Below are 26360 nucleotides of genomic sequence, written 5' to 3'. Positions count from 1 at the left end.
TTTGACCCATTTTATTGCTGCTTTGATTGGAAACCTGAAACTGTATGTTTTAATCTATTGATTATTTATTTATCTTGTGTGGTCAATTGCTGATTTCACAATTTAGTTCCATACCAATCTCATTAAAATCAGATCTTAGTTCTCGCTTCCGCTAAGCAGAGATCTGAGGACATCCCATTATGGGTCACTTCAGAACGACCTTTCATCTGACCACCTCCCTCAGGCAAGTGAGTTAACTGACTGTAAAAGTCCAGTTTTCACCCTTGCCAAACTTGGCTGGAATTGCTCGGATCGATCGTAGCGCCACCAGTGGCTATTATGAGTTATGTCCCTTCTATATCCCTCCTACTGACCAATCAGATTCCACCTATAATAACACTTGCATTTGCTTCAAACAAAATGGCATTGCCAAGTGAAGACAATCTGATCGATAACAATTCACAAGGTGTATCAAATCTTGTGAGCATTTTGATTAAACAATTGGAAAATATCTGTTTACACTGAGTTGATGGTACACATGCTTTGCAAATCCTGCAATCGATCCTGCATCGATTTCATTACGCAATTTTGATTGGACTATGTTTTGACTTGTTGGTCTAGCCAAAATCTAACTCTATAATTCCAGCCTAGTTCGGCAAGGGTGGAAACTGGACTTTTACAGTCGGTTATCTCCCTTGCCTCGGGAAGACATCATCCAACAAATCAGAGCATCACTTACTAGATCAGGAAAGTGACAGTCGGAATGTGTTTTCTAATCATGCAACCTCCAAAAAGGTTTCCGAAAGACGGTGACAGGCTGTATGACTGAGTCCATTAAAATCATTGTCTATCTTTTGCTTCAATTGGATAAACAACTGAAACAGAAAAGACTTTCCACAGCCTTTGTGAAGTACTGTCATACAATCTTGACCATCTATTAGACATTCCAGAATTTTCTTTTGTTCAGTTTACAAACATTGAATTGATATTCTGTCAAAGAGTAGTCTAGAATGAAGTCACCAGATTGAATTTTGTAACATAAAGAGAAAGAAAGCTACTTTCTGATTTGCTAATGTTGACTTCTTGTCAGTCATTGGTCGGTCAAGTTCGCAAAAGGTCATTCTGACATGACCTGTATTGGGATGTCTTCAGATCAATGTGTAGCAGTAGCGAGCATTAAGATCTTTTTTTTTGTGTGTACGAAATCGGTTCTGTGTGTACCGATTACTGGGTTAAGCTCTTGGAAATGACCTTAAACAATAGCAATCCCCTGTTGCACAACCAGAAACATGTGATACTTCATGCCCAAACTCGCTCACTGATGAAGAACACCTTAGATATTTTAATGCAGCAGACATGTTTCCAACACTTGGGGTTTGCCTGACTAGATTTCACGAGTCTTCATTAATCCGCGGTAAACGCCTGCAGTCCAGTTATGGCTCGGCCAAGGATCAGTGCATGGATGTCATGGGTGCCTGGAAAGAAGGACCTGTCATGTATGAGAGTTGACTGATTGCATAATGGAAATACAAACACCATGTTGAGATATGTAATCAGTTATTTAAACAAGAGAAAGAAGTGCTCTTCAGGCAATAGATTTTGATAAAATACCGTATTCGATGTAATGAGCGCCTATGGTGCTCTCAAAATTAGAAACAGGGGGCTCTTATTAGAATATTATTTTGGTGAAAAAAACAAAGAGTTCAAAGATAAATTTCATGGTTTATGCTGACAGCCTGAAATGTTTATGTACGACAGATATATTTTTCCAGAATATAAATGCCCATAATTAAGGGTGCATATAACACACGAGTGCGTATTATACGCGAATAAATAAGTCTTGTGTACATTGATCAATCGGAAGGGGTGCTAATTGGGATTGTTCACTAGCCAATATATTAGCAAATATCGCTGTTGGCACTTATTAGAGCGGGGCGCTTATTACGTCGAATACGGTAGTTGGAATTTAATGTGAAACATTTCGAGTGAAACTTGGGTTACACTGTGGCTGGATTTTCAGTTTTGTGGTTGCTACGGTGATCATTTCCAGTCCAAGCCAGGACACCAGAATGAGTTCCAGCATGTGACAGACATTGGGCTTCTGACAGTTTTGTTTCAATGACCACATGCAAAATATTCTTTCCCTCTATTTTTTGTTGTTGTTGTTGAACTGCGCACTCAGCAATATTCCAGCTATGATGTCGGTCTGTAAATAATCAAATCTGGACTCGACAAACCAGTGATTGATATCATGAGCATCGATCCACAGTTGCGATATGACATGCATCAAGTCAGCATGCCTGACCACCTTATCCAATTAGTCACCTCTTATGACAAGCATGGGTTGCTGAAGACATATTCTAACATCAGATCTTCATGGGTTTGCCCTCTAGCAAAAATCACTAATTTGTTTACTGATGTTCCAGTAGTTGAGCAGCAAGAAATTAGTGTGAGCCGTATATAAGCATTCGAATGCATACAACTAATGAATTTAACCATTGCCCCCGAAAACCAAATTTTAGCCCTTCTAGGAAAAGGTACCATATTGCAATCAAGTGTGCTTATTACAATAACAAGTGCTCCAGATAATTTATCAAATTTTAGGGGAATGTACACCTAACTTCTGTGATGAAGGAGTACTGGCATATTTTGAGGAGTATGTAACAGTTTTATTACCATAACCACAAGGCAAATTTCCCAATCTCATTAAAATCAGACCTTAGTCCTCGCTACTGCTAAACAAAGAGGGGGCACGGGTGGCCCAGTCGTCTAAGGCGCTGCAATTCACTGTGCAGAGTTGCGTCCCTTGGGCATGCCAGAAACCTATGATTGTGGGTTCGAATCCTGGTTCGCCCCGATTATGTTTCTAGGTTTGTCAGCACCGGTTTGTGGGTTTCACCGAAGTGGTAAACGTCTGAGACCTGCATCACTTGGGGCTTTCCTCCCACATTAAGCTGACACACCGTGATATGACTGGAATACTGTTAAAAGTGGTGTTAAACCCAACACACTCACTCACGCTAAACAAAGATCTGAGGACATCCCAGTAGAGGTCACGTCAGAACGACCTTTCATCCGACCAATCAGAGCGTCGCTTACCAGATCATGAAAGTGACAGTTGGAATGTGATTTCAAATCATGCAGCCTCGAAAACTTTAACAGGGGGTGTTCCGAACGATAGTTACGGGTTTAACGACTGAATCCATACAATCTTGACCATCTATTAGCCATTCCAGAATGTTCTTTTGTTCAGGTTTCAAATTTGTAATCGAGAATTTGTCAAAATATGTTTCGAGGCGTTGTCGCCAATTTGAAAATAGTGCCGTAAAGCACGAGAAAGCTGCCTTCTGATTGGTCATTCCATTGGTCGGTCAAAGTTCGCGCAAGGTCAGTCTGACGTGACCCGTAATGGGATGTCCTCAGATCTTTGTTTAGCGGTAGCGAGAAGTAAGATCTGATTTTAATGAGATTGAGATAGTTGAAGATTGTTGACCCAATTCAACAAATTGTGGTTCTGCTACTGTTGCTACTTGCTGTCTTTACAGGCAAACACTAAATCGTCGGTAATAAATAGAACACTATATTCGTGTTCATGTCACACTATGTTAAAGACACTTGTGCCTTAATTCCTGTATTGAGACACTCGTGTCATAAACATAGTATGACATGAACACTGATATAATATCCTCCATATAATTATAAAGCTTTATAAAGTTTTAAACAAAGGTAAAACTGCTCCCAAGAATGTTCCAAGGTGCAGTCTTGAAGATTGATTCTGCCTTTGTAGCTACGTCCCAGTGAGTGGCATTATCACTGGCAATCCCCACAACCATATCTCCTATAGTAGGCAACACCGAAAAGGCTTTTAAAACTTTTAAGTCGGAGTCACATCAGCTTTACAAAAGAAATTCTTAATTGACTGTTTCAACATTTTCGCCCTTGAAACAATTAGAAAATAAAGCTTGATCCTGAGACGAGAGTAATTGTCGATGAATATTAGCAAATAAAATACAAGAAAATACAACAGCTGTATAATATTTGGAATTCCCTTATGACGTAATTTGGAGAAAAAATATATTGATATTTACCATGACTGTAATATAATGTACATTTTGAAGACCTTTATTATTTATTAATCGTGAAAGATATGACCTAATATAAAAAGAAGGACATATTTACTAATTTATGACCATTTTTATATGCTTTCTAATTAAATTGTGTTCGTATCTGTAATTTTCTAGATGTACATATGCAATACAGCTCTTATCTGGAGCACTGCAATAAGCTTGTTGCTGTGTGATCCCAATAGGGTGTAGAAAATATTGTAACCATGGTAACATGAAGGCTTCCATATTTGTCACCATTTACCTGTGGGAGGGATGGGTGGGGCGGGTGTGTTGGGGATGTGTATGAAAAGTATGCAAGTATGGTTTCATGAGGTTACAGGGCTTCATTTAACTATATAATACATGCACCAGTTCAATCTATCATTGAAAAGTGCAGCCTAATATTTATTTCCACATGCACCAGTGCAATCTATTATCGAAAAGTGCAGCCTAATATTTATTTCCACATGCACCAGTGCAATCTATTATCTAAAAGTGCAGCCTAATATTTATTTCCACATGCACCAGTGCAATCTATTGTCGAAAAGTGCAGCCTAATATGTATTTCCACATGCACCAGTGCAATCTATTGTCGAAAAGAGGAACCTGATATTTATTTCCACATGCACCAGTTCAATCTATCATTGAAAAGTGCAGCCTAATATTTATTTCCACATGCACCAGTGCAACCTGTTATTGAAAAGTGCAACCAAACATTTATTTCCAAATGTACCATGTGCATGTTAATTTTTTTTATCAAATTTGTGTCTGACTAGCAATTCATTTTCCACACAACAATCTTTGAACACATTCAATACCTCTATATTTTATGTGCCATACTACATCTTTAATCCCTGGGTTATATGTAATTTGTCATCCTTTCTTTGGTTTGATGTCATCGAACTGTGGGTACGTCAAGATTGTGTGTACATCCTGTAACGTTTTACAGCAATATTTAGGTAAAATCTTGACTCGGTCATCAGAGATGTACTTATTCAGTTTATGCCTGTGTTTCTTTCATCTTTGATAAATATATGGAACAAGAGTGCCACCTGGTGCAAGTTAAATAAATCAAGCCCTTGGTTCTGTTGTGTTGAGTTTACACGTCTTGAAGTGTGACTTTAGCTGAAGTTTCTTCTCACATTATGAGTGAGTGAGTGAGTGAGTGAGTGAGTGAGTGAGTGAGTGAGTGAGTGAGTGAGTATGTGAGCTTTTAGCAATATTCCAGCAATATCACGGCGGGGGACACCAGAAATGGGCTTCACACAATGTACCCATGTCGGGAATCGAACCCAGGTCTTCGACGTGACGAGCGATCGCTTTAACCACTAGGCTACCCGACCGCCCCTCTCACATTATGAGAAATTGTTAAAACCCAACCGCACATTTACACCACTCCTCACCTTCGTATGTGTTAACCGACTCCAGATTCATGACGTGTCTGATGATGTGATACTCGTCAGAGATGCCATTCCCTCCCAGCATGTCCCGGGAGTTGCGGGCAATCTCAAGAGCTTTGCCGCAGGAGTTCCTCTTGATCAGAGAAATCATCTCTGGGGGAGCTCTGGAAGAAGATGCCAACAAAATAGTTCTACAGTTAATGGAAGCATTGCAGATCCCATCTGGAAAATATAACCTTCTACTCCATAGACAAGTATTCTTGTAATGTGCCAAATAAACATTTGACCGTGACATGAATATAACTCAATAAAGACGTCATTTTTCAAACAGTTTCATACTAAAATAGTAATTTATGTTTTGGGGCTTTTTCTTGCTATTAATACTATTATTAAAGGCAAACTTTCGGTAGGGATCCTTATGCCGTTATCAAACTTGACAACAGCATAAGTAAATAAAGTAAATAAAGAAGTTGTTATCCATAAATTGTGTCTACTTGTCATCCGTCAACTCAAAAGTAATGCCCATAAAAAAGTCAAGAGAATTCATTATGAGAAACATTACGATTCGGAGTATATGCTTACTCCTTCATCAGGTGAATAAGTGCAAGGATGCAGAGAGCACAATATATGTACATGTAGAACAACAAAAATAATAGGTGAGGTGAGGTGAGGTGAGGTGAGGTGAGGTGAGGTGAGGTGAGGTGAAGTGAAATGGAATTTCACGTCGCGTCCAAGATTATTACACTCATGGAGTGACGTGCATGCCCGTGTGTGTGTGTCTGCTTGTACTAGTCGTAAAGTGATGTGTATATCGTATATATAGCGCCATGCCTGAAGTGATGTGGATGTCAAACATATACCTTCATGCCTGAAGTGATGTGTATATCATATATAGCGCCATGCCTAAAGTGATGTGGATGTCATACATATACCTTCACGCCTGAAGTGATGTGTATATCATATATATAGCGCCATGCCTGAAGTGATGTGGATGTCATATATATAACATCATGCCTGAAGTGATGTGTATATCATATATATAACGCCATGCCTGAAGTGATGTGGATGTCATACATATACCTTCACGCCTGAAGTGATGTGTATATCATATATATAATGCCATGCCAGAAGTGATGTGGATGTCATGTATATAATGTCATGCCTGAAGTGATGTGTATATCATATATATAATGCCATGCCTAAAGTGATGTGGATGTCATATATATAACTTCACGCCTGAAGTGATGTGTATATCATATATATAACTTCACGCCTGAAGTGATGTGTATATCATATATATAGTGCTGTGCCTGAGTGAGTGAGTGAGTTTGGTTTTACGCCGCTTTTAGCAATATTCCAGCAATATCACGGCGGGGGACACCAGAAATGGGCTTCACACATTGTACCCATGTCGGGATTCGAACCCGGGTCTTCAGCGTGACGAGCGAACGCTTTAACCACTAGGCTACCCGACCGCCCCTGCTGTGCCTGAAGTGATGTGGATGTTATATATATAACGTCATGCCTGAAGTGATGTGTATATCATATATATAACGTCATGCCTGAAGTGATGTGGATGTCATATATACTACTCAAAAGAAGTTAAGGATCACCTGATTCTTTCATATTACAATAGTTAATCTCTCATGCCATGACAGATTAACATTACCAATATGAAAGAATCGGGTGATCCTTAACTTCTTTTGAGTAGTATATATAACGCCATGCCTGAAGTGATGTGTATGTAATGTATATAACTTCTCGCCTGAAGTGATGTGTATATCATGTATATAACATCATGCCTGAAGTGATGTGTATATCATATATATAATGCCATGCCTGAAGTGATGTGTATGTAATGTATATAACTTCTCGCCTGAAGTGATGTGTATATCATATTTATTAGGCCATGCCTGGAGTGATGTGTATATCATATATATAATGCCATACCTGAAGTGACGTGGATGTCATGCATATAACGTCATGCCTGAAGTGATGTGTATATCATATATATAACGCCATGCCTGAAGTGATGTGGATGTCATGCATATAACGTCATGCCTGAAGTGATGTGTATATCATGTATATAACGTCATGCCTGAAGTGATGTGTATATATATCATATATATATAACGTCATGCCTGAACTGATGTGTATGTAATGTATATAACTTCACGCCTGATGTGATGTGTATATCATGTTTATGATGTCATTTAGGTATATATTCTGTCATATATCATGATATGATATATATGATATATCAGCTTTGTCAAATTACAGTGAGTGTCCATTTCCTCTACATTTTAGACAATGTGACATAAAATAGAGACCCACCATAGATAATATATTTGCATCTTGGTTATGACATGAAACAAATTTGTAATAGCATGATTACCTCCCTTGGTCCTTCAGACGCCCAACCTGGAGACATGCCTGAAGGCCAATGGAAATTTCTGACAACATGTCCGCCATCTTCTTCTGAGGTAGTTGGTTCTTGGCCAAAGGCTTACCAAACTGTTTCCTGAAACAAATCATTCTCATCAGCAACATCACAGCAGTGGACACCAGGAATGGCTTTCACACATTGAATCCATGTTCAGAATCAAACCTGGACCTTCAATGTGACGAACAAACACTTTAACCACAAGGCCACCCGAGCACCCTGCACCCATATCAAGTTAATAATAACTGTTGTCTGTATCTTTGAGTCTGTCATCAGTGATTGAAGTCTTACAATGTACTGGGGGCACAAGTGGCCCAGTCGTTTAAGGCGCCACGATTGGCTGTGCAGAGTTGCGTCCCTTGGGCACGCCAGAAAGCTATGATTGTGAATTCGAATTCCGGTTCACCACGATTATGTTTCTAGGTTTGTCAGCACCATACCCGTGCTCGTGGGTTTCACTGAAGTGGTAAACGTCTGAGACCTGCATCACTCCGGGCTTTCCTCCCACATTAAGCTGACACGCCGTGATATTACTGGAATACTGTTAAAAGCGGTGTTAAACCCAACTCACTCACTCACATGTTCTGAAGGCCTGCAGTCTGCAACCTACCTGTCCAGCATGTACTGTCTGGCTGTCTCCAGACAAAACTCAGCAGCTCCAAGACTTCCCCATGCAATTCCAAACCTTGCATTGTTCAGGCAGCCAAATGGACCCTAAACACACCAAACCGTCTTTAGTTTACATTGATGATGAGTAAGACATTATCCAAACGGTATTTGTACATATCTCCCTTGTGCTGAAACATGGGCAGTGAGTCTGTCTGTCTCATCGAAAGTACATCCCAATATCTTGATGAGTCAGACCCCCTCGTGGTCTAGTGGTAGAGCGTCCGCCCAGAGAGCGGAAGGTCCAGGGTTCGATTCCCGGTTGCGTTATACAAAAACTTGTTGTTACCCTGTCTGGCGCTCGGCATTAAGGGTTAAACTGTGGCATGCTATCTTTGTGAGCTAGCACTATAAATCGGCATCAGTCCGGACTAGTACAAGAGCCACACAAACACGTACATGCACGTTGCTATATAGGTGTAATAATCTTGGTTGCGACGTTAAACCCCATTTCACCTCACCTAGATGAGTGAAAGACAACATGGACAAAGGGAGAGAAACATAAAAATAGTGTCACCATGGGAGGTAACTCTAGAATGCCAGGAGGTGCTATCAAACTGTTTTTTGTTTGTTGTTTAACACCACACTCAGAAATATACTTGCAACATGAAGTTGGTCTGTAAATAATCTTGTCTGGACTAGACAATCCAGTGATTGACATCAAGTGCATTGATCACGCAAATGGGATTCGAAGCAGGCAACAAGACCAAATGTATGCATGTCTGTGTGTGTGTGGCTGCTTGTACTAGTCTGGACTTATGCCTCTTGTATATTGCTAGCCCACTGAGATACCATCTGATGTGACCCGTGAAGATTTGGTGTATGGTAGTCTTCAGCAACCCATGTTTGCCTTAAAAGGCGACTATGCTTGTCGTAAGAGGCGACCAACGGGATCGGGTGGTCAGGCTCGCTGACTTGGTTTGATGAAAGTCTATATCCAAATTGTGTGGATTGATGCTCATGATGTCAATTACTGGACTGTCTGATCCAGACTCAGTTATTTACAGACCACCGCCATATATCTGGAATATTGCTGAGTGCTGCGTTAAACAACAAACAAACAAACAAACAAACAAACAAACAAACAAACAAACTATATGATGTTGCCAAGACACAGTATACTGACTATGAGCAGACCAGTTCTTATTTATTTTATCCCCTTATGCTGAGCGACATCCGGGGAAAAAACAGGTACCATCTTTCAACATTTGGTATCACTCGCCTGGGGATTGGGCAGATGCTCCATCCACCTGACTACAGAGGCGGTCAGTTCAACAAGCGAACTTATCTATGTACAGTCAAGTCTCTTTAATCTATCACACGTTAATCCGACAGTCGGCTTTATCCGACACTAATGTTGGGATCCGATTAAATCAGTGCTATTTAGACCCGTTAATCCGACAGTCTCGCACTCCGACTCCGACACACCTCATTTGCAATGAATTACCGAAATCACTCATTTATCAGTCTCGTTAATACGACACAGTGATCAGCGTACTCCGTGGTCATCTGCCCACGAGTACACAGCCCGTGTTCTGATGCGAGACGGGTCGGCAGCAGAGATAAACTTGCTTAACAATAAACAATTAATGCTTTAAATAAAGAAAACAGGATTTTAGTCACATTTAGATTACCTCAATTTCATAAAAGTTCTCGCTATTGCCGAGGAAATCCCATTATAGGTCATATCAGAACAACCTTTCACGCACTATGACTGACCAATGAAATGACTAACAGGAAGTCAACGTTAGCCACTAAGAAAGCACTCCGTTACTCTGACATAATCATATGCAACCAACAATGTCGGGTTACGGGACTCGACTGTATATAGGGATCCTACCCCAAGTCCACTGACAGCTGGGAGCAGGTTCTCCTCCGGGATCTCCACGTCCTCCATCACAATCTGTCCAGTGATACTTGCTCGCAACGAGAACTTTCCCTCAATTTTAGGGGTAGTTAACCCTTTCATTCCCCTCTCCAAGATGAATCCCCGGATCTTGTTGTTATCGACATCACTCTTTGCCCAGACAACAAACACATCAGCGATGGGAGAGTTGGTGATCCTGGAGAACACATAGGATACCAGAAAAAGTTTAAAAGAACATTTTGATCTTTAATTTATACATCCTAATGAAGTTGTCCATTCAATGCTTCAAACAGATAGTAGGCCTGGGATGAGCCCAAATTTACTACCCGGGTACCCACACCCCTATTACTCACCCTACCCGGGTACCCGCTGTTGGTGTCAAGAGACAGGTACAAAATGTCCAATTGGGAATAGTTTGACAGTAGCCCTGGCAGAATGTTTCTAGATACATGCATAAAACGATGTGGTCTGTCTTACAGACCCTGATACAAATATATATCAAATACAGCCCATGCAAGTCTATAATGTTTGGCAAGTCTAGATTACTGCAGTATCTGAAAATGAAGGGCTCCCTTTTATTATATTTTTATTAAGATAATTGAACAACTGTTTTTTTCTGTACGATGTGTTCATTTCAGAGACTAGATGTTAGTCTAAAAACGATGTGGTCACGCATACACTAAAGTTGACTGAGGTTTTAGCTTTGTTCAAACATATATATAAGTCAGAAGGAACGTGTGCATAGTCATAAAGAAATGCGAACATTAGAGACTTAAAATTGTCGAATAACCATGTAGTTATATTGTGAATATTTGTCATGAAACAATATATCACGTGACTAACCACGGGTCCAGGTAGTCCTGTGGGTACCCGGGTCCTACTCAGTACCCACCCAACCCGAGTACCCGAGTTACCCGTCCAAGCCCTAACAGAAAGCATATCATCATAGCATTAACTTCACAACATACATCAACGTTTCAGTGAGTAGGGTTAACTGAGTGTATGCCGTCATCTGATTGGTTGAACTAGGTAATTAAATGGGATTTGAAACCCAGGAATCTCCAGGAGTATTCACGGCAAATGAATGTATCTTGGAAAATATTTGGTTGTTTTTTTGCAAATCTAAATTTGAAAAATGTGACATTCAGCTTTGTTAGGACACCATAAAAATTAAATATGAAGTTGGATCACCGTAAATTTTACCATTTGAAACCTCTGGCTAAAGCCATCAGTTCCAAATGAAATTTTTGGTCATCAAATACTCAATAAAACCAACAATCAAGTATCAAGTATAATGATAGCACAAAACAATGTATCAAAACATTTATCCTAACTTTGATTTGATGCAAAGTGCACAGATGAAAAAAACTATAAGTAACATATTTCAGCTTTTTAAAAAACAAAAAAACAAAAACAAAAACAACATAAGTTGTAACATGACATTTAGAACTACAGTGAGGTTTGAGAATGAAATCAGTCCTTCTTAGTGTGCATATTCTTGTGCATGATCGAGTTTTTGAATTTGGGAAATGGAAACATTGATTTCATACCTCTCAGTTTACCCATTCAGAATGGAGTTTTCTCCAAAGTTTCTGTAGAACTTACAAGTGTTACACCGCTCATAGAAGGAATGACTGACTTGCTAGCATCTATCCTGTCTTTGGTTTGTTAACTTCTGTCTGTTCTTTCCCTTCATCTTCCTGAGGCAAGGGAGGTAACTGACTACAAAAGTCCTGTTTCCACCCTTGCCGAACTAGACTGGCATTATAGGGATTATGTTTTGGCTGAACTAACGAATCTATGCATAGTCCAATCAAAATCGCGTAACAAAATCAACAACTGGTTCGTAAACTGATATGCAGAATTCGGTCCCATGCAGGATTTGCAAAGCATGTGCACCACCAACTCGATGTAAAGAAATATTTTCCAAATCATTTCATGTTTTAAATCAAGGTGCTCACGTGATTTGTTGCACTTTACAAAGTTAGACCCATTTTATAAAACAATATACATTTCGATTATCGATCAGAGCGCCTCCATTCTGTTCAAAGTAAATGTAAGTGATGGAATCTGATTGGTCAATAGGAGGGACATAGAAGGGACTTAACTCGTTATAGCCACTGGTGGCGCTACAATCAAGGCTGGAAATTCCAGCCTAGTTCAGCAAGGGTGGAAACTTGACCTTTATAGTCAGTTAACTGCCTTGCCCAGCTACATCTATGGGGAACAACTTACTAGATTTTTCTCTCTCAAAAGTAACATCTTCCAACATATGACGTCATCAAGTTGCGAGAGCATATTCAGATCTCCAGAAATGACATCATGTAAACCATGCTTCATTCTTCATTGTTCTTTGTGATTTATTGCAAGCTATCTTATATTCAGTGATGATGTCATACAAGTGACCTACCATGACTTGGAGCCATTCAAGGTGAAGGCCTTCTTGGAGGAGTTGTACTTAGCGTTAGTCTCCATTGAAGACGGATCACTTCCATGATTGGGTTCAGTCAGACCAAAAGCACCAATCAACTCTCCTCTAGCTGAAGAGCAAACACATAGATCGTACATTGTGAAATATACTTTTTACAGTTATAAGCAGTGAAAACACATAATAAAGAATGAACGAGAGCATTATGTTGTTTTATATGCTGTGGTCAGCAATATTCAAAATAATTCATAACTGCCTGTAAATATTTGAGTCCGGGTCAGACAAACGAGTAACGACAAAACTATGCACACAGTCCGGGTATGATGACAATCAAGCAGGTCACATGAGCCTGCAATACTTGCCATGGGATCCCCCTTTGTGTATCTTAACTGAACTTGGTGAATGATATACATCACATGCACCGGGTTTTTCGAAGTCATTCAGACGCCATTTTTATAGCCTCGCTAAAATGACACCTGTTGGGTTGGTGCCGTCCACGCAACAGCTTTAATTAAATACTTTAGGAAGTAACAGTAATGTTTAATTACCAAGTACCCGGTAGATACAAAATAAGTGTTTGCTGAAATATGGCTTTGCCGGATGTCACAAATGAGATGGTTGCACGCCATTATGGAACTTCCATTTTCGAGTATTTTTTCGATGTTGATGTCCAATCTTTTACTTTTATGGATCGCTTTGATATTCAATTTCAAGGTTTAATCATATTAAACCATACATTTACAAGCGGGGTCATTTATTCTGCTTATTTTGAGCCTAAGCGCCCTATTTGTCAAATAGTGATGTTGTCGCATGCAGCTTTATTAGTAGCATCAAACTGACATGGTGGATAATATCATAATGCATGTATACCGTAGTCGCATCCATCCCCCATGTTCATTGTGCCAGGCCAATCGATCATTCTCAGCTCCCTGGGGAGACTCTGCTAGAAGGTTTTCCTTGTACATAAACTACTACTTACATGATGTACTCATGACTCTGTTTAGAATATAGATACCTGTAGATTTAACACGTCTACACTGACAAACTTGGTACCTAGTCTAGGAATATATTTCTGCTTCTGTTCCTCGGTGCCGTACGCATAGATGGGCCACATGACCAGACTGGACTGGACGCTCATCGCTGACCGGTAGCTGCTGTCCACCCTGGAACAAGACCACCGTCACAGTACAAAGTTGACTTCTTTCTCCTTTCAATGCTACACATGCACCGACATCTTCCTGAGGCAAGGGAATTAACTAGCTACAAAAGTCCACCCTCGCCGAACTAGGCTAGAATTCGGGAGTTACATTCTGTTTGGACTAGCGAGTCTATGCATAGTCCAATCAAAATCGAGGAATGAACTAGACATCTGGTTTGTAAATCACATGGATTTCAATGTGCAGATTTCAGTCAACTGCAGGATTTGCAAAACATGTGTACCATCGCCTGGGCGTTGACATATATTTTCCAAATCTTTTCATGTTTTTAAACAAGGTGCTCAAATGATTTGATGCACTTCGCGAGGTAAGACCTGTTTTATAACAATATAGATCTTGATTATTCATCAGATTGTCTTGACTGGGCGCCGTCATTTTGAAGCAAATGCAAGTGATATGACAGGTGGAATCTTATTGGTCTATAGGAGGGGCATAGAAGAGACTCAACTTGTAATAGCCACTGGTGGCACTAAGACCGAGCCATGAAATAATAATAAAAATAATAAGTGCATTTATATTGCGCCAGATTCCATTCACCAAGTGGATGCTCATAGCGCTACACTATTATTACACCAATGGATCAGTGAGCACTCGATTTTCATTCTCAGCTCCCTGGGGAGTAAACAACCCAAGCTGCCTGTGAGGCGCCAGAAGGTTAACAGCCACATTACCATCTCATCCTACCGGGTACCCACTCACTGCTGGGTGAACAGAGGCCGAACAAAGTCACTTGCCTAAGGAGACACCACATGTGGTACATGTGCTTCAGTGTGGGGCAGGACCGGAGCCCTAGAAACTCTCAGGAGTCAGCTGCTGAACGTGGTCACCCATCCGACTACTCTCCGAGACCAAAGATGCTTAACTTCACCTGATTTGTGACCTGTGACCTGTGCACAGGACCATGTGCCACCAGTCTAGTTCAGCAAGGGTGGAATTGGACTTATATGGCCAGTTAATGCCCTTGCCTCGAGAAAATGACGTACTGAGGCTTCACATTGAAAGACAAAAGAACTTGAAAGCCAGAAGTCAACAATGTCTCAACCGATGCAACAACTTCAACAATGACACTGTAAGAGCAGCCTATGAAGATGTATCATTCCACAGCCAAACTGGGATTATCACATGATGGTACCTATCACTGAAACACTGGCAAGTTTTAGGACAGCAGAGTTAAATGTATAGCAGCCTTCCAAACATCATCCCTGTTTCGCTCTAGAAATGCAGCACATAGATTGTGTGTAAAAAAGAAAGAAAAAGTACCCGCTCAGTGTTCTGGAAGTAAATGGAACTGCTAGATAATGTAAATTTTATCATATTCAAACTGATTTTAAAAAGACATTCACCTACCAGTTAAACTGTCTTGTTAGTATAACATGGAATAGTACTATGTACTGTGTACCCACCTCTCGATTTCTCGAGCCAGGAGTCCGTACCCCACGGAGGAGAGTCCTGCACAACCGTAGCCCTGTATGGTGGGTCCTAGCACCCCCAGCTCGCCCAGCTCACGCATTATAGCAGGATCAAACACTGCATTGGAGATATACATGATACACCATCCACAGGATCAACAAGAGTCATCAGAAGATAACAAATCCCCCCAAAATTCGAAAACCAGATCATCTGACTGATACAGAAGTATTTCAAAGACAGGTACACCAATATGAAAAGAGTCCAAGACAAATTACTGCTGTGGAAACGGAAAAATAAAAATATTCTAAAAATCCCTAAATTTCTTCTTTGATAGGCATTTAGAAGTTGGAGTACTAAGTAAGGATAAGAATTTATGGATTGTCCATCCATAAATTCTTATCCTTACTTAATCCCTAAATTGCAAAACTCACCAATTAAAAACCTGGTCTTCATGTGTGCAAACTTTCATGAAAGAATACCTATTAGTTTTAGAGATATGATCCGGAAAAACAATGATTACGGACGGACAGACAAGCTGATTGCCATATCCCCCATAGTACATTCCGGGGGATAACAATGATTGAATTGTAAGACTTTGAATTTCATCATTTGCATTTCCTTGTCGATGACTGTTTGTTTGGGCTTGAAAAATGATTGAGTCTGGACCAGACATATCATTGATTGATATTTTGATTTATGATGTCCAATGTTGTCATGGTACTTTATGAGAGTCACATGATGAACCATGTGACTGGCTGTCAACCCAATCACCAAACCTGACCACCGATGTGACAAACAAGGTTGTTGGGGATCTATTCTAACCCAACAGGAACCTTATCAATGAATCACACTGATTAACTCATATATCATTCAAAACCTGAATTACACCATAAGAACAAATAGTTGATACATTGAAAGATGTCTCCTTCATGTTCCTATTTGTTTGTTGTTTAACACATCACTCAGCAATAGTCCAGCTATATGATGGCGGTCTGTAAATAATCGAGTCTGGACCAGACAATCCAGTGATTGACATCATTAATCGCCGCATTTGGGATACGATGACATGCATCAAACAGTTCAGCGAGTCTGACCACCCGTTCCTGTTAGTCACCTCTTACAACAAGCATAGTCACCTTTGACAGCAAGTATGGGTTGCTGAAGACCTATTCTACCCCGGTTCTTCATGTTCCTGAACTGATCATTATCATACAGCCCTCAATTTGATTTCTTGACAATTTGAAAAAGTCATTATTCAGGAACACAGAAAAACAACACTACTGAGTGAGTTAGTGAGTGAGTATGGTTTTACGCCGCTTTTAGCAATATTCCAGCAATATCATAGCGGGGGACACCAGACATGGGCTTCACACATTGTACCCATGTCGGGAATTGAACCAGGGCCTTTGGCGTGCTGATGACACTTTAACCACTAGGCTATCCCACTGCCTCTCAACACTATTGGACCTGTGAAGATCCAGGATAGAATACGAGAAGACCAACCCATACTTGCCGTAAAAGGCGACTAAGCTTATCGTAAGAGGTGACTAATGGGATCGGTTGGTCAGACTTGCTGACTTGGTTGATGCATGTCATATTATCCCAATTGCATGGATCGATGCTCATGATGTCAATCACTGGACTGTCTCATCCAGACTCGAATATTAACAGAATGCTGTCATATAGCTGGAATATTGCTGAGTGCAACATTAAACAGCAAACAAACAAACAAACAAACTCAACACTACTGACAAGGTCCTCTGCATGGGAATACCACTGGACTGTTCAAGCTGGATGAGTGCAGACTGTGCTATAAACATAAGACTCAGGCTTTGGATTACAAATCACATACTGTCGTCATACCTTCATTCCTGTTTGCAAGAAGGATCCTTGGCATGAGTTTTTCCTGGCAGTAGGATCGAAACTGGTCACGCACAATTATTTCCTCTTCCGTCAAAAGGCTGTTGAGGTTGAGGGCATCACGCCAGTCAAATGCCACTGAATGCAAGATCATAAAGACTTAATTTAATGTTGGTAAATCAACTGACATTCTTGTGTTATTGCAACAATTATCAAAGATACTTATCAGAGATGTCAATGATTTTGGTGAGGTGAGGTTAAATGGGGTTTTACGTTGTGTCAAAGATTATTGCACTTATATAGCAACGTGCATGTACGTGTGTGTGTGTGTTTGTGTGGCTGCTTGTACTAGTCCGGACTGATGCCAATTTGTAGTGCTAGCCCACTGAGATACCATGCAGCAGTCTAACATGAATACACCACTCAGACACAGTATACTGACTCCGAGCCGACCAGTCCTTGTTTTAGCCCCTTAATGCCGAGCGCCAGACAGGGTAACAACAAGTACCATCTTTTAACGTCTTTTGGTATGACGTGGCACAGGATTGAACCCTGGACCTTCTGCTCTCTGGGCGGACGCTCTACCACTAGACCACGGAGGCGGTCCCATGATTTTGTCACAGGTTATCATGGTTATAGGGTTAAATAAAATTCAGTATATTTTGTGTCATTTATCATGGTTATTGCATTAAAAACTTTGATTACCTTGGCTTTTGCTGGATTTGTCTTCCTTGTAAAGTTGCTCTGATAGTGTCAAGGTCATTAAACATTATGAAGCATGCATGAGGTGTATCACGCTGACTAGCATCACCTCTATTAATCATTGTGATCATCAATCATTGTTCTCATCAGCATACACAGTGGATACTGCAATGCCTAATCATGTACTGAGCAAAAAGCAGTTATGGCCCAAAAAGAAATCTGACTAAAAGGCTTCTGTATATTACCAAGACTGATTTAAAGAAAATGCTTTTTTGTTTGCTATTTATATATCTTTATTGTTGTTTTTGTTAGTGAAAAACAAATTTGTTACCATGATCAAGAGAGAAAATCTGATCATAATGTTATTGTTGATGCAAACAATAATAAGAAATGATGAGATCTGATTGGTTCACGTGACTGATAAAATACTACCATACTCCCTGGAACAGAAATTAATTTCTGAGCGGGAGAATAAATCCCTTATATCCCGCCACATGGAAGAGAGGCTCCACATGGTTTTCTGAGCGGGGGATAAAATCACTTATACCTCGCTTCAAAGAATAAGACCACAAGTCAATGAAAGTCACACGACATAGCACAAGTTAACCTTAGCTCAACTGAACAGCTGTTTTCTATCAATTTTGTTAATTCTTTTACAATGGCAGAATAAAACATGTTGGTAAGATAAATTTGTTGCAGCAGTATCACTTAGGGTGAATGTGGTTTTATGCATCCCTCATCAGGTTAGTTAAAAACTAAAGCGGGAAGCATAAAATAAAACCACATGTACCCCGAATGATACTGCTACAACTTGTATTATACAATTTGTATTATACATTACTGGAACCAAAAGAGTACTTGTGAAATTAACAATTGTGTTTAGAGGAAACTGGTTGAACACAGAATTTTAAAACAAATTTCATCTTTTCAAAAGAAAGTGTTTCTGGTTTTTTGGCCTGACAACTTATGGATATGATAAACAAATCACAAGCGAAGTGAGGTTTTCTCGCAAATGGAATTATCTGTTACTCACACTTTTACATAACTATATCTAAGCTTGCTCGGCAGTCAGTGACCTTGAAACACATTTCCAGCCAATCAGATACATGAACCAAGCACACACCTCCCAATCTTCACAACACAAGTCAAGTGATTATGTATCGGAAAATCTCAATAATTAACACACGTCATTATACTTGACAATGATTATCCCACAGAAACAAACTATGTTTCTTGATGTTACCGTGATACAAACTTGGTGTGCTGTCAGGACTTGCTAACTTGACTGGAAAAAGTTATAGCCCGACTGTTACAGTTTTGCCAAAAAAAACAACAGGTACAAAGTCCTCCGTTCTACAAAATAAATGGATACTTTCTGCTGTTGCCGTCGTTCCTTGAAATCTTCTCGATCCATTCCTGGCTAGATATTTACAGAGCGTCAGAGCAGACTTGTTCAATGACATGATGCAAACGTGTTCTCAGCCAAATGATGTTTACGAAACACACTTTTCGAGACAGTGTATTTGCGTTGGTTTTATCGACTATCGCGCTTTTCAAGGGAGACAACTCAGCGCGCGTCTTATATTGCAAGCTAATTAAAGTCAGCCAGTTCGCGTTTTTTAAGACTGCTTATGACACTATGATAAAAGGACATGCATACAATTTTCCATTTATTAATCAGCCCATATATCGTCAGTTGAGTGGTCATGTCGTTTATGTGTTTACGTTAGACGTGGCGGACGTCATATATTGTATTGAGATGGTAGTAATGCGATAAGTTTGTCTGACATTTATAGACAGAACCCAGCTACCGTAATGTTTTCGATATTACCGCCCGTGTTCTTTGAACACTTGTCTTCCCATATCTGCATATTTTGTTTTCCCACATTGCGAGGCATATTTAATTTTGTTTCAGTAAAATAGGTTTCATTATTTTTTTAGAAATCAAATGGTTGCTCGTTTTGCAAACAATAGTTGATTTTACCTTGATCTGCTTCACAGTTCTGATTTTTTCCGATTTGTGTAAAGTTTTCAAATTTGTGATTTAGAAAGTTTTAATCAGACATCACATAGCATCTTGCACCGACAGTTGATATAATATGAGCAATATAACGTGTCTTTATACCCAGTAAACATCTCGTCATGGCCTAATGTAATGTTAAAACCTCAGAATGTTAGAAAATAGGTAGGTTTATATAAGTACAAAATATTTAGCTTCTAATTGATTGATATTTTGAATATTACTTCAGATTAATATCATAATGTTCCACATGATAATTATATTGAGACTTTCATCCTAGGTTATGTATTATTAAACACTGGTTATAGGCCTATCTATTTTGTTTCAATTTGAAAGAGTTTCTTCAAGTGACTTATTATGGGAAACTTCAAAGAAAGACTGCATTAAAACATCAAATGTGTGTAAACAGAAAATAGGTTACTAGTATTGAAAAAGGTTACTATTTTTTATGACCTGGAGCACACTTTATGAGTCTGAAAGGATTGGAGTTTTTCGGTGTCTATTTATTTGATCGCTGTGCAGAGCTGTTATTATCCCCGTTAATGTGGCTGTGAAAATTGATTGATTATTTGGGAGCCTCTAGGATTTTTTTTGGGGGGGGTTAGTCGATATGGATGCCGAATCCTGTGCTTTTTGAGCCCGGGTCAGAGGACCCATCTGTGTAAATGTGGCACCAATTTGGCCATTTTCGTGAATGTATGTTAGTGTGGTGGATTTAGCGGTATTTGGATCAGTTTCTTTATTTAGTTTGGTGGAGAGAGATATGTTGATTTGGGGGGTTTGGAGTTTGGGTGTGAAGGTGTTATTTGGTGCTGTGTCTAGTTTTAAATTATTTAGGTTGTGTGTATTTAGGTAATTTATTATGCGATGAGAGATTGGTATTAATTGAGGGGTTTTGCGAGCTAGAGGTTGGAGTCTGGGGCTTATGTTGGTTTTAAGTATTTGTTGGATTTGTGGGTTTTGTTGGGTTGAAGCCCAGTAATTTATTGTTGGGTGTTCTCGGCGTAGATCCAGAGGTATTTCGCCTGTTAGAGCCTGTAGCGATATGCGCGGCGTGGCTTGCTGAGTGCGTGTAATTATTTTTAGTGCTCTATATTGAATTGAGTTTAGTTTATGGCTTAATGAGGAGTTTAAGGTGTTGTATATTTGGCATGGTTACAGGCCGGCAAAGCCACATTTCGAAAATAGATAGCCCAAATTGATGTGGCTCTCGCGGCAATGGTTATGGTTGCGTGATTGTATAATGTGGCTCTCGCGGCTATGCTGTCAAAACATGCTTTGTGATTCTAACAGGTTACCGTATATAACAAAACAAGGATAACATATTCATCAAAACTTTACATTGATGAATATGAATAGCATATGAATATCATAATGGATTTAATGTCATTACTGCAGATGAAGGAGGTCGCCAACGTGGTCAGCATATTCCATCTCACTCAGGTGTTGGTTCAGGAGCTGGATCTTGAGGGACGCAATACGTGCATCGATTGCCTTGTACTTCTTTCTTCGTGAAGGTTCTGACCACTGGTGAGAGACTCTCAGGACTGCAACCTCTTTGAGTGACTGCTCCCGCTGAAATAGCTTCACTACCTCGTAGATGTTCGGGTGGCACTTCTTGGTAAGTTTCTTTATCTTGTTGTGCCACCCTTCCAGGTGATTGTTCGTACGGTGGCCTTGGTTTTCGAAAGGGTTTCAAATCTCTGGCATGAAGGCCCCTCCTTGAACCCAACTGGTTGTCACGTAGTCCATGAAGGCAGTCACTTTAGGGCCAGCAGGAGAGTCAGCAATGGCATCAAGCCACACATCATCCACTTTGTCACGAGGTACTAGAGGGAGGGCAGCAGCTCTTCTCACCAGCTTCTTCACCTCCTCATCTTCCTTATAGTCCATCACCAGACCTTCTTTCTGCACCCTCCTCCAGATACATTGGCTGAAGTGAAAGAAACACCCTCTAACTAATGTCCCAGGAAATACATCAGTCACGGCATTGTGAGCTGCACGTTCAAATTCCAACTGAATTGTAAGTGGGGCAAAGTCTAGACCTCCTCTACTAGCAAAATCGCATAGGTACTGAAACATGTTGACAGAACACTCTTTTGTTCGATTGGACAACAAACAGTAAACTAATGGAAACATATGGCCAAACACCTCAGCATGTAAACAATAAATCTGATCAAACAACTTGGGACAGGCATAAAATGTACCATCACAAAATACAATGTCTGCAGTAAATGTGGGACACTCATTTAAAGGTATCGGTAATCGGATTAATTAATTACCCGCTAGAATAGTTGAAATGCACTCAGCTGAAAATGTGGCTCTCCCGGCAATAGCCATTTCTGAAATGTGGCTCTCCCGGCTAGACACCATTTGGCATCCATAGTCTATTTTTTTATATCTAATTAGTGATTTGTAAAGTGATACTAGGGTCTCCTTGGAGGCCCCCCGGTTTGAACCTGTCAGGCAGCGTAGTGTGTTTAGGTCTTCAGTGCATCTATTTGTTAGGTTTTTAATGTGAGCACCCCAGGTGAGTCCAAGAAATTTGGTGTCTTTTTGGAATTGTATGTTTTTTTTGTTTGATTGTAGTTTGGGGGTGTTTGCACGCTTATTTCTGTGTTTGCATACTATCCCTGTAGTTTTTTCGGCATTTAGTGAGAAGCCCCATTTATTTGCCCATATTTGAATCTTACTTAATGCATTCTGCAGTAAAATTTTAGCCATATTTGTGCTTCTGGTGCGGATCCAGGGGGCTCCATCATCCACATATTTGAAATTTCGAATTTTATTGGGTATTTCCTTGAATAGGTCATTAATCATAATGTTGAAGAGTGTTTGGCTTAGAATGCTACCTTGGGGTGTGACATTTTCTAAGGGACACTGGTCGGATAGCGTTTGGTTGACACCCACGGTTATTTTGCAAATAATTAGGAAGTCTTAAATATCGTTTATTATTTGGCCTATGATTCCTGCTTTTTTTAGTTTTTGTATTAGCCCGTTATGCCACACCATATCGAAAGCTTTAGAGAAGTCTAGAAATATGCCTACTGTGTATTGTCGGTTTAGTTGACCCGTTTTGATGTCTTTTTCTAATCGACGAGGTTTTCTAAGGTTGAGCGGCCTGGCGTGAATCAACTTTGATGCTGGTTTTTTATATTGTTTTGGTCTAGATACTGTTGGAGTCTATTTTTGACAATTGCCTCCATGATTTTACATAAGTTTGAGGTACTTGATGGTTTAATTGATGGGCTATCTTTAGATTTGTGTAGTCTCGTTTAGCTTTATTAAATGTGCTTTTGCGGTTTTTTCTAGTTTTTCTAATTTCCTCGGTCCACCAGGGTACCGTGGTTTTGCCTATTATTGGTGTTATGAAGGTGATAGGGTTTTTTTCTATGTTAATTATGCATTCTGTTAAGTTTTGGCTGTTTTGTTCGGGGTCTTTATTTTTTAGATCTGATGGGTTGATCTGTTTTACATAGTGCTTTGAATTGAACACTGAGTGTGCCTTGTTGTAATTGAATTTTGGTTCTTGGGGTTCATTGGGGGTTTGGATATTTATGTTTCCTATGGTTATGTGGATTGGAAAGTGGTCGCTGCCGAGTGGCTCCTCATGCACTTCCCACAAAGTGCTTTGGGCGAGATCAGGGGTACAGATTGTTAGGTCTGTAGCCCACATATTTGGGAACTTAACCAAATCTGTCTGTACTGCCAGTTGATACAGAGATAGGTTGTACTTATTAGTGTTGTATGTTGCATAGAGTAAAACAGCACTGCCATACTTTTCAAGCATTGTCCTTTGCCACTGTGTTGACAAGTAAGAAGGTGTTACCCGAGGTGTCGCTAAAATTTCAAGATACCTTTATACACAAATATCTTTACAAATGTCAATTTATCAAAGGCTGCATGCCATTGTATCCCAATTGCCTGAATCGATGCTCATGATGTCAGTCACTGGATTGTCTGGTCTAGACTCCATTTTTTAAGGGGTGAAACAACAAATGTTTAGATAAACAAACTTCAATATACCAAACACAGTGAAGAAAGAAATATGCTTGCAGCACTGGTCTATAATAGTTACTCTACTAAAATTCTTCATTTTTGTAGAAGTACTCCTTGCATTGTAGCCAGAGGTGAATCAGGTCGTTGTTCACTGTAAGTTAGTCAGTGTATGGAATTATTGGTTGCGGTTATGGTATCAGAAAACTAATATTATTCTCAAAAGGTCGTTATCAATATGATTTGGCTGAAAGTGAACGTAGATGCTTGGCATTACAAGTAAAAACGGATGGATGAATCATAATGTTTACTGTTAAATCTTTTTCAAATGTATTAAAAAAAAAGGTGCATCTATCCATGTTAGCATATGTGGGTCACATGTGACATCACTTTATATGTTTTGTATATCTTCAATTTTAACATAACGAATATTGGGGGCACGGGTGGCCCAGTCGTCTAAGGCGCCGCGATTCGCTGTGCTGAGTTGCCTCCCTTGGGCACGCCAGAAAGCTATGATTGTGGGTTCGAGTCCGGTTCGCCCCAATTATGTTTCTAGTTTTGTCAGCACCATACCCGTGCTCTGGATTTCACCGAAGTGGTAAACGTCTGAGACCTGTATCACTTGGGGCTTTCCTCCCACATTAAGCTGACACGCGGGGATATAACTGGAATACTGTTATACTGAAAGCAGCGTTAAACCCAATTCACCCACTCCATCACTCATAACGATTATTCCATTCATGGGGAATAATTCTTAGATTATAGAAATGAATAGAACCAGTTGTCCCAATAAAAGATCGGTGTACTGTTAGCTTATCTCCACTGTCATAAAGATAAAATGACTTCACATCCATGGATGTATCATTCAGTACAGACGTGGAGCAGGGCTAATCAGCACCTTGCGGCTGTTTGTTTATAGTAAGAGGCTTGTGCCATGGGGAGTGGACATCGGCATGTCTGATGACCATGAGCTCGTGACTGCTGATAAGATGCTGACAGTTTTATTACTAAACAAGATCCTTTTGGATGGGTGCACCGCTGGCGAAAGGCACAGGAGTAAGTGATCAATATTCTAGCATGAAGTGACACCCTACATTGGCATAAATCAGATGTGAGGAAGCCTCACAACCGAGGCGGGCTTTTTGCGTGACAAGCCAACGCTTCAACCATTCTACCTCACCACAACTGCCCCATATGAATACACGAGTGACTGGTGAATATTGTTTATCGCTGACATCACAAGTTCCATGTATTATAAACAGTTTTAATCCTTATTTGTTTAAAATGCAAAACAGCACATGAATTTGAATTGAAACATTTGTCGAGCGAACGTGCATGTTTGTTGAATCGTCATTCATTAAGTAGAGTAGAGGTTATGTGATCATTCATATCGTAGTATTGAAACAATATGGTTTAATTATAAAACACTACAGTGAGATGAACAAATGGTACTCCTACAGCTGTTGGTCATTTTCTACAACTGTCTCAAATGTACTGTTAAAATTAAATATTGGTGAACAATTTCTCTTTGATATCAAACCACATTGGGTAAATCGTCAGTCAACTTCTCATATACCAATCTAGAAACCTGTGCAGTCATATTAACATTAATGTTTACGCAGCAGTTAACGACATAACCTGTTGTTTCGTTCAGCTGTGTGAATGTCGTCGTATAAATCCTTCTTGGTTGGACTGAACTGCCGATTCGTTGAATTTGGTTCTGACGGCGTAAACTCCTTCATAAATTCCTCTACCCTTGCTCCAAGTTTTCTGGGTCGCGTTTCACCAGATTCCACGATTTCATGTACTTTGTTTATCACAATTTTGTCAACCCTGTTCGTGCCACCGCTCTCCTGCAAATTATTATTTTCTATAATAAACGGTCGATCGAAACATTCAAAAATGAGTTGTAAGGGGAGGCCCAAACTACCTGGACTCGCTTATAGGTTTCATGTGCATAAGTATGCTGTACTTAGACGTGAATGGGACAAAACAAATCTTCATACAGAGAGATATGGAAAGCTAATGTTGAATGTGTGTACCTACATAAATACTGAGGACTGCTGAACGTTGATATAAAATAACCATGCAAAAAATGTAGGTTACCTTTAAGGACATTAACAAACTTAAATGTACATCGATCGCACATCGTAAAAAAAATATTTCATGTTTGATACGCATTTCTTAGAAGTTGACGGGTGAAAAAGTAGACAAAAATGTTTTATGCATGGATACAACCTCTTTATTATACTGTTAAAAAGAGAGA

At 39.8% G+C, this 26360-nt stretch overlaps 1 protein-coding gene across 1 annotated transcript; it reads right to left on the bottom strand.

The window, feature by feature from the left end:
- Nucleotides 1-311: 311 nt before the first annotated feature.
- LOC124114803 (glutaryl-CoA dehydrogenase, mitochondrial-like) lies at nucleotides 312-19631 on the bottom strand. The gene is made up of 11 exons (XM_046475565.2): nucleotides 19451-19631; nucleotides 18082-18120; nucleotides 17380-17514; nucleotides 15510-15633; nucleotides 13943-14052; nucleotides 12872-13001; nucleotides 10435-10657; nucleotides 8539-8642; nucleotides 7881-8006; nucleotides 5489-5649; nucleotides 312-1454 (listed from the first exon to the last, which is right to left on the bottom strand). Exons 1-11 carry the CDS (start codon nucleotides 19539-19541, stop codon nucleotides 1384-1386), a joined length of 1314 nt encoding a protein of 437 aa, XP_046331521.1. The 5' UTR covers nucleotides 19542-19631; the 3' UTR covers nucleotides 312-1383.
- Nucleotides 19632-26360: the final 6729 nt, after the last annotated feature.

This window comes from Haliotis rufescens, unplaced genomic scaffold (assembly GCF_023055435.1).
Source record: "Haliotis rufescens isolate VD_foot unplaced genomic scaffold, xgHalRufe1.0.p SCAF_2, whole genome shotgun sequence".
Classification (NCBI taxonomy): domain Eukaryota; kingdom Metazoa; phylum Mollusca; class Gastropoda; order Lepetellida; family Haliotidae; genus Haliotis; species Haliotis rufescens.
This window is presented reverse-complemented; position numbering and strand designations above follow the sequence as displayed.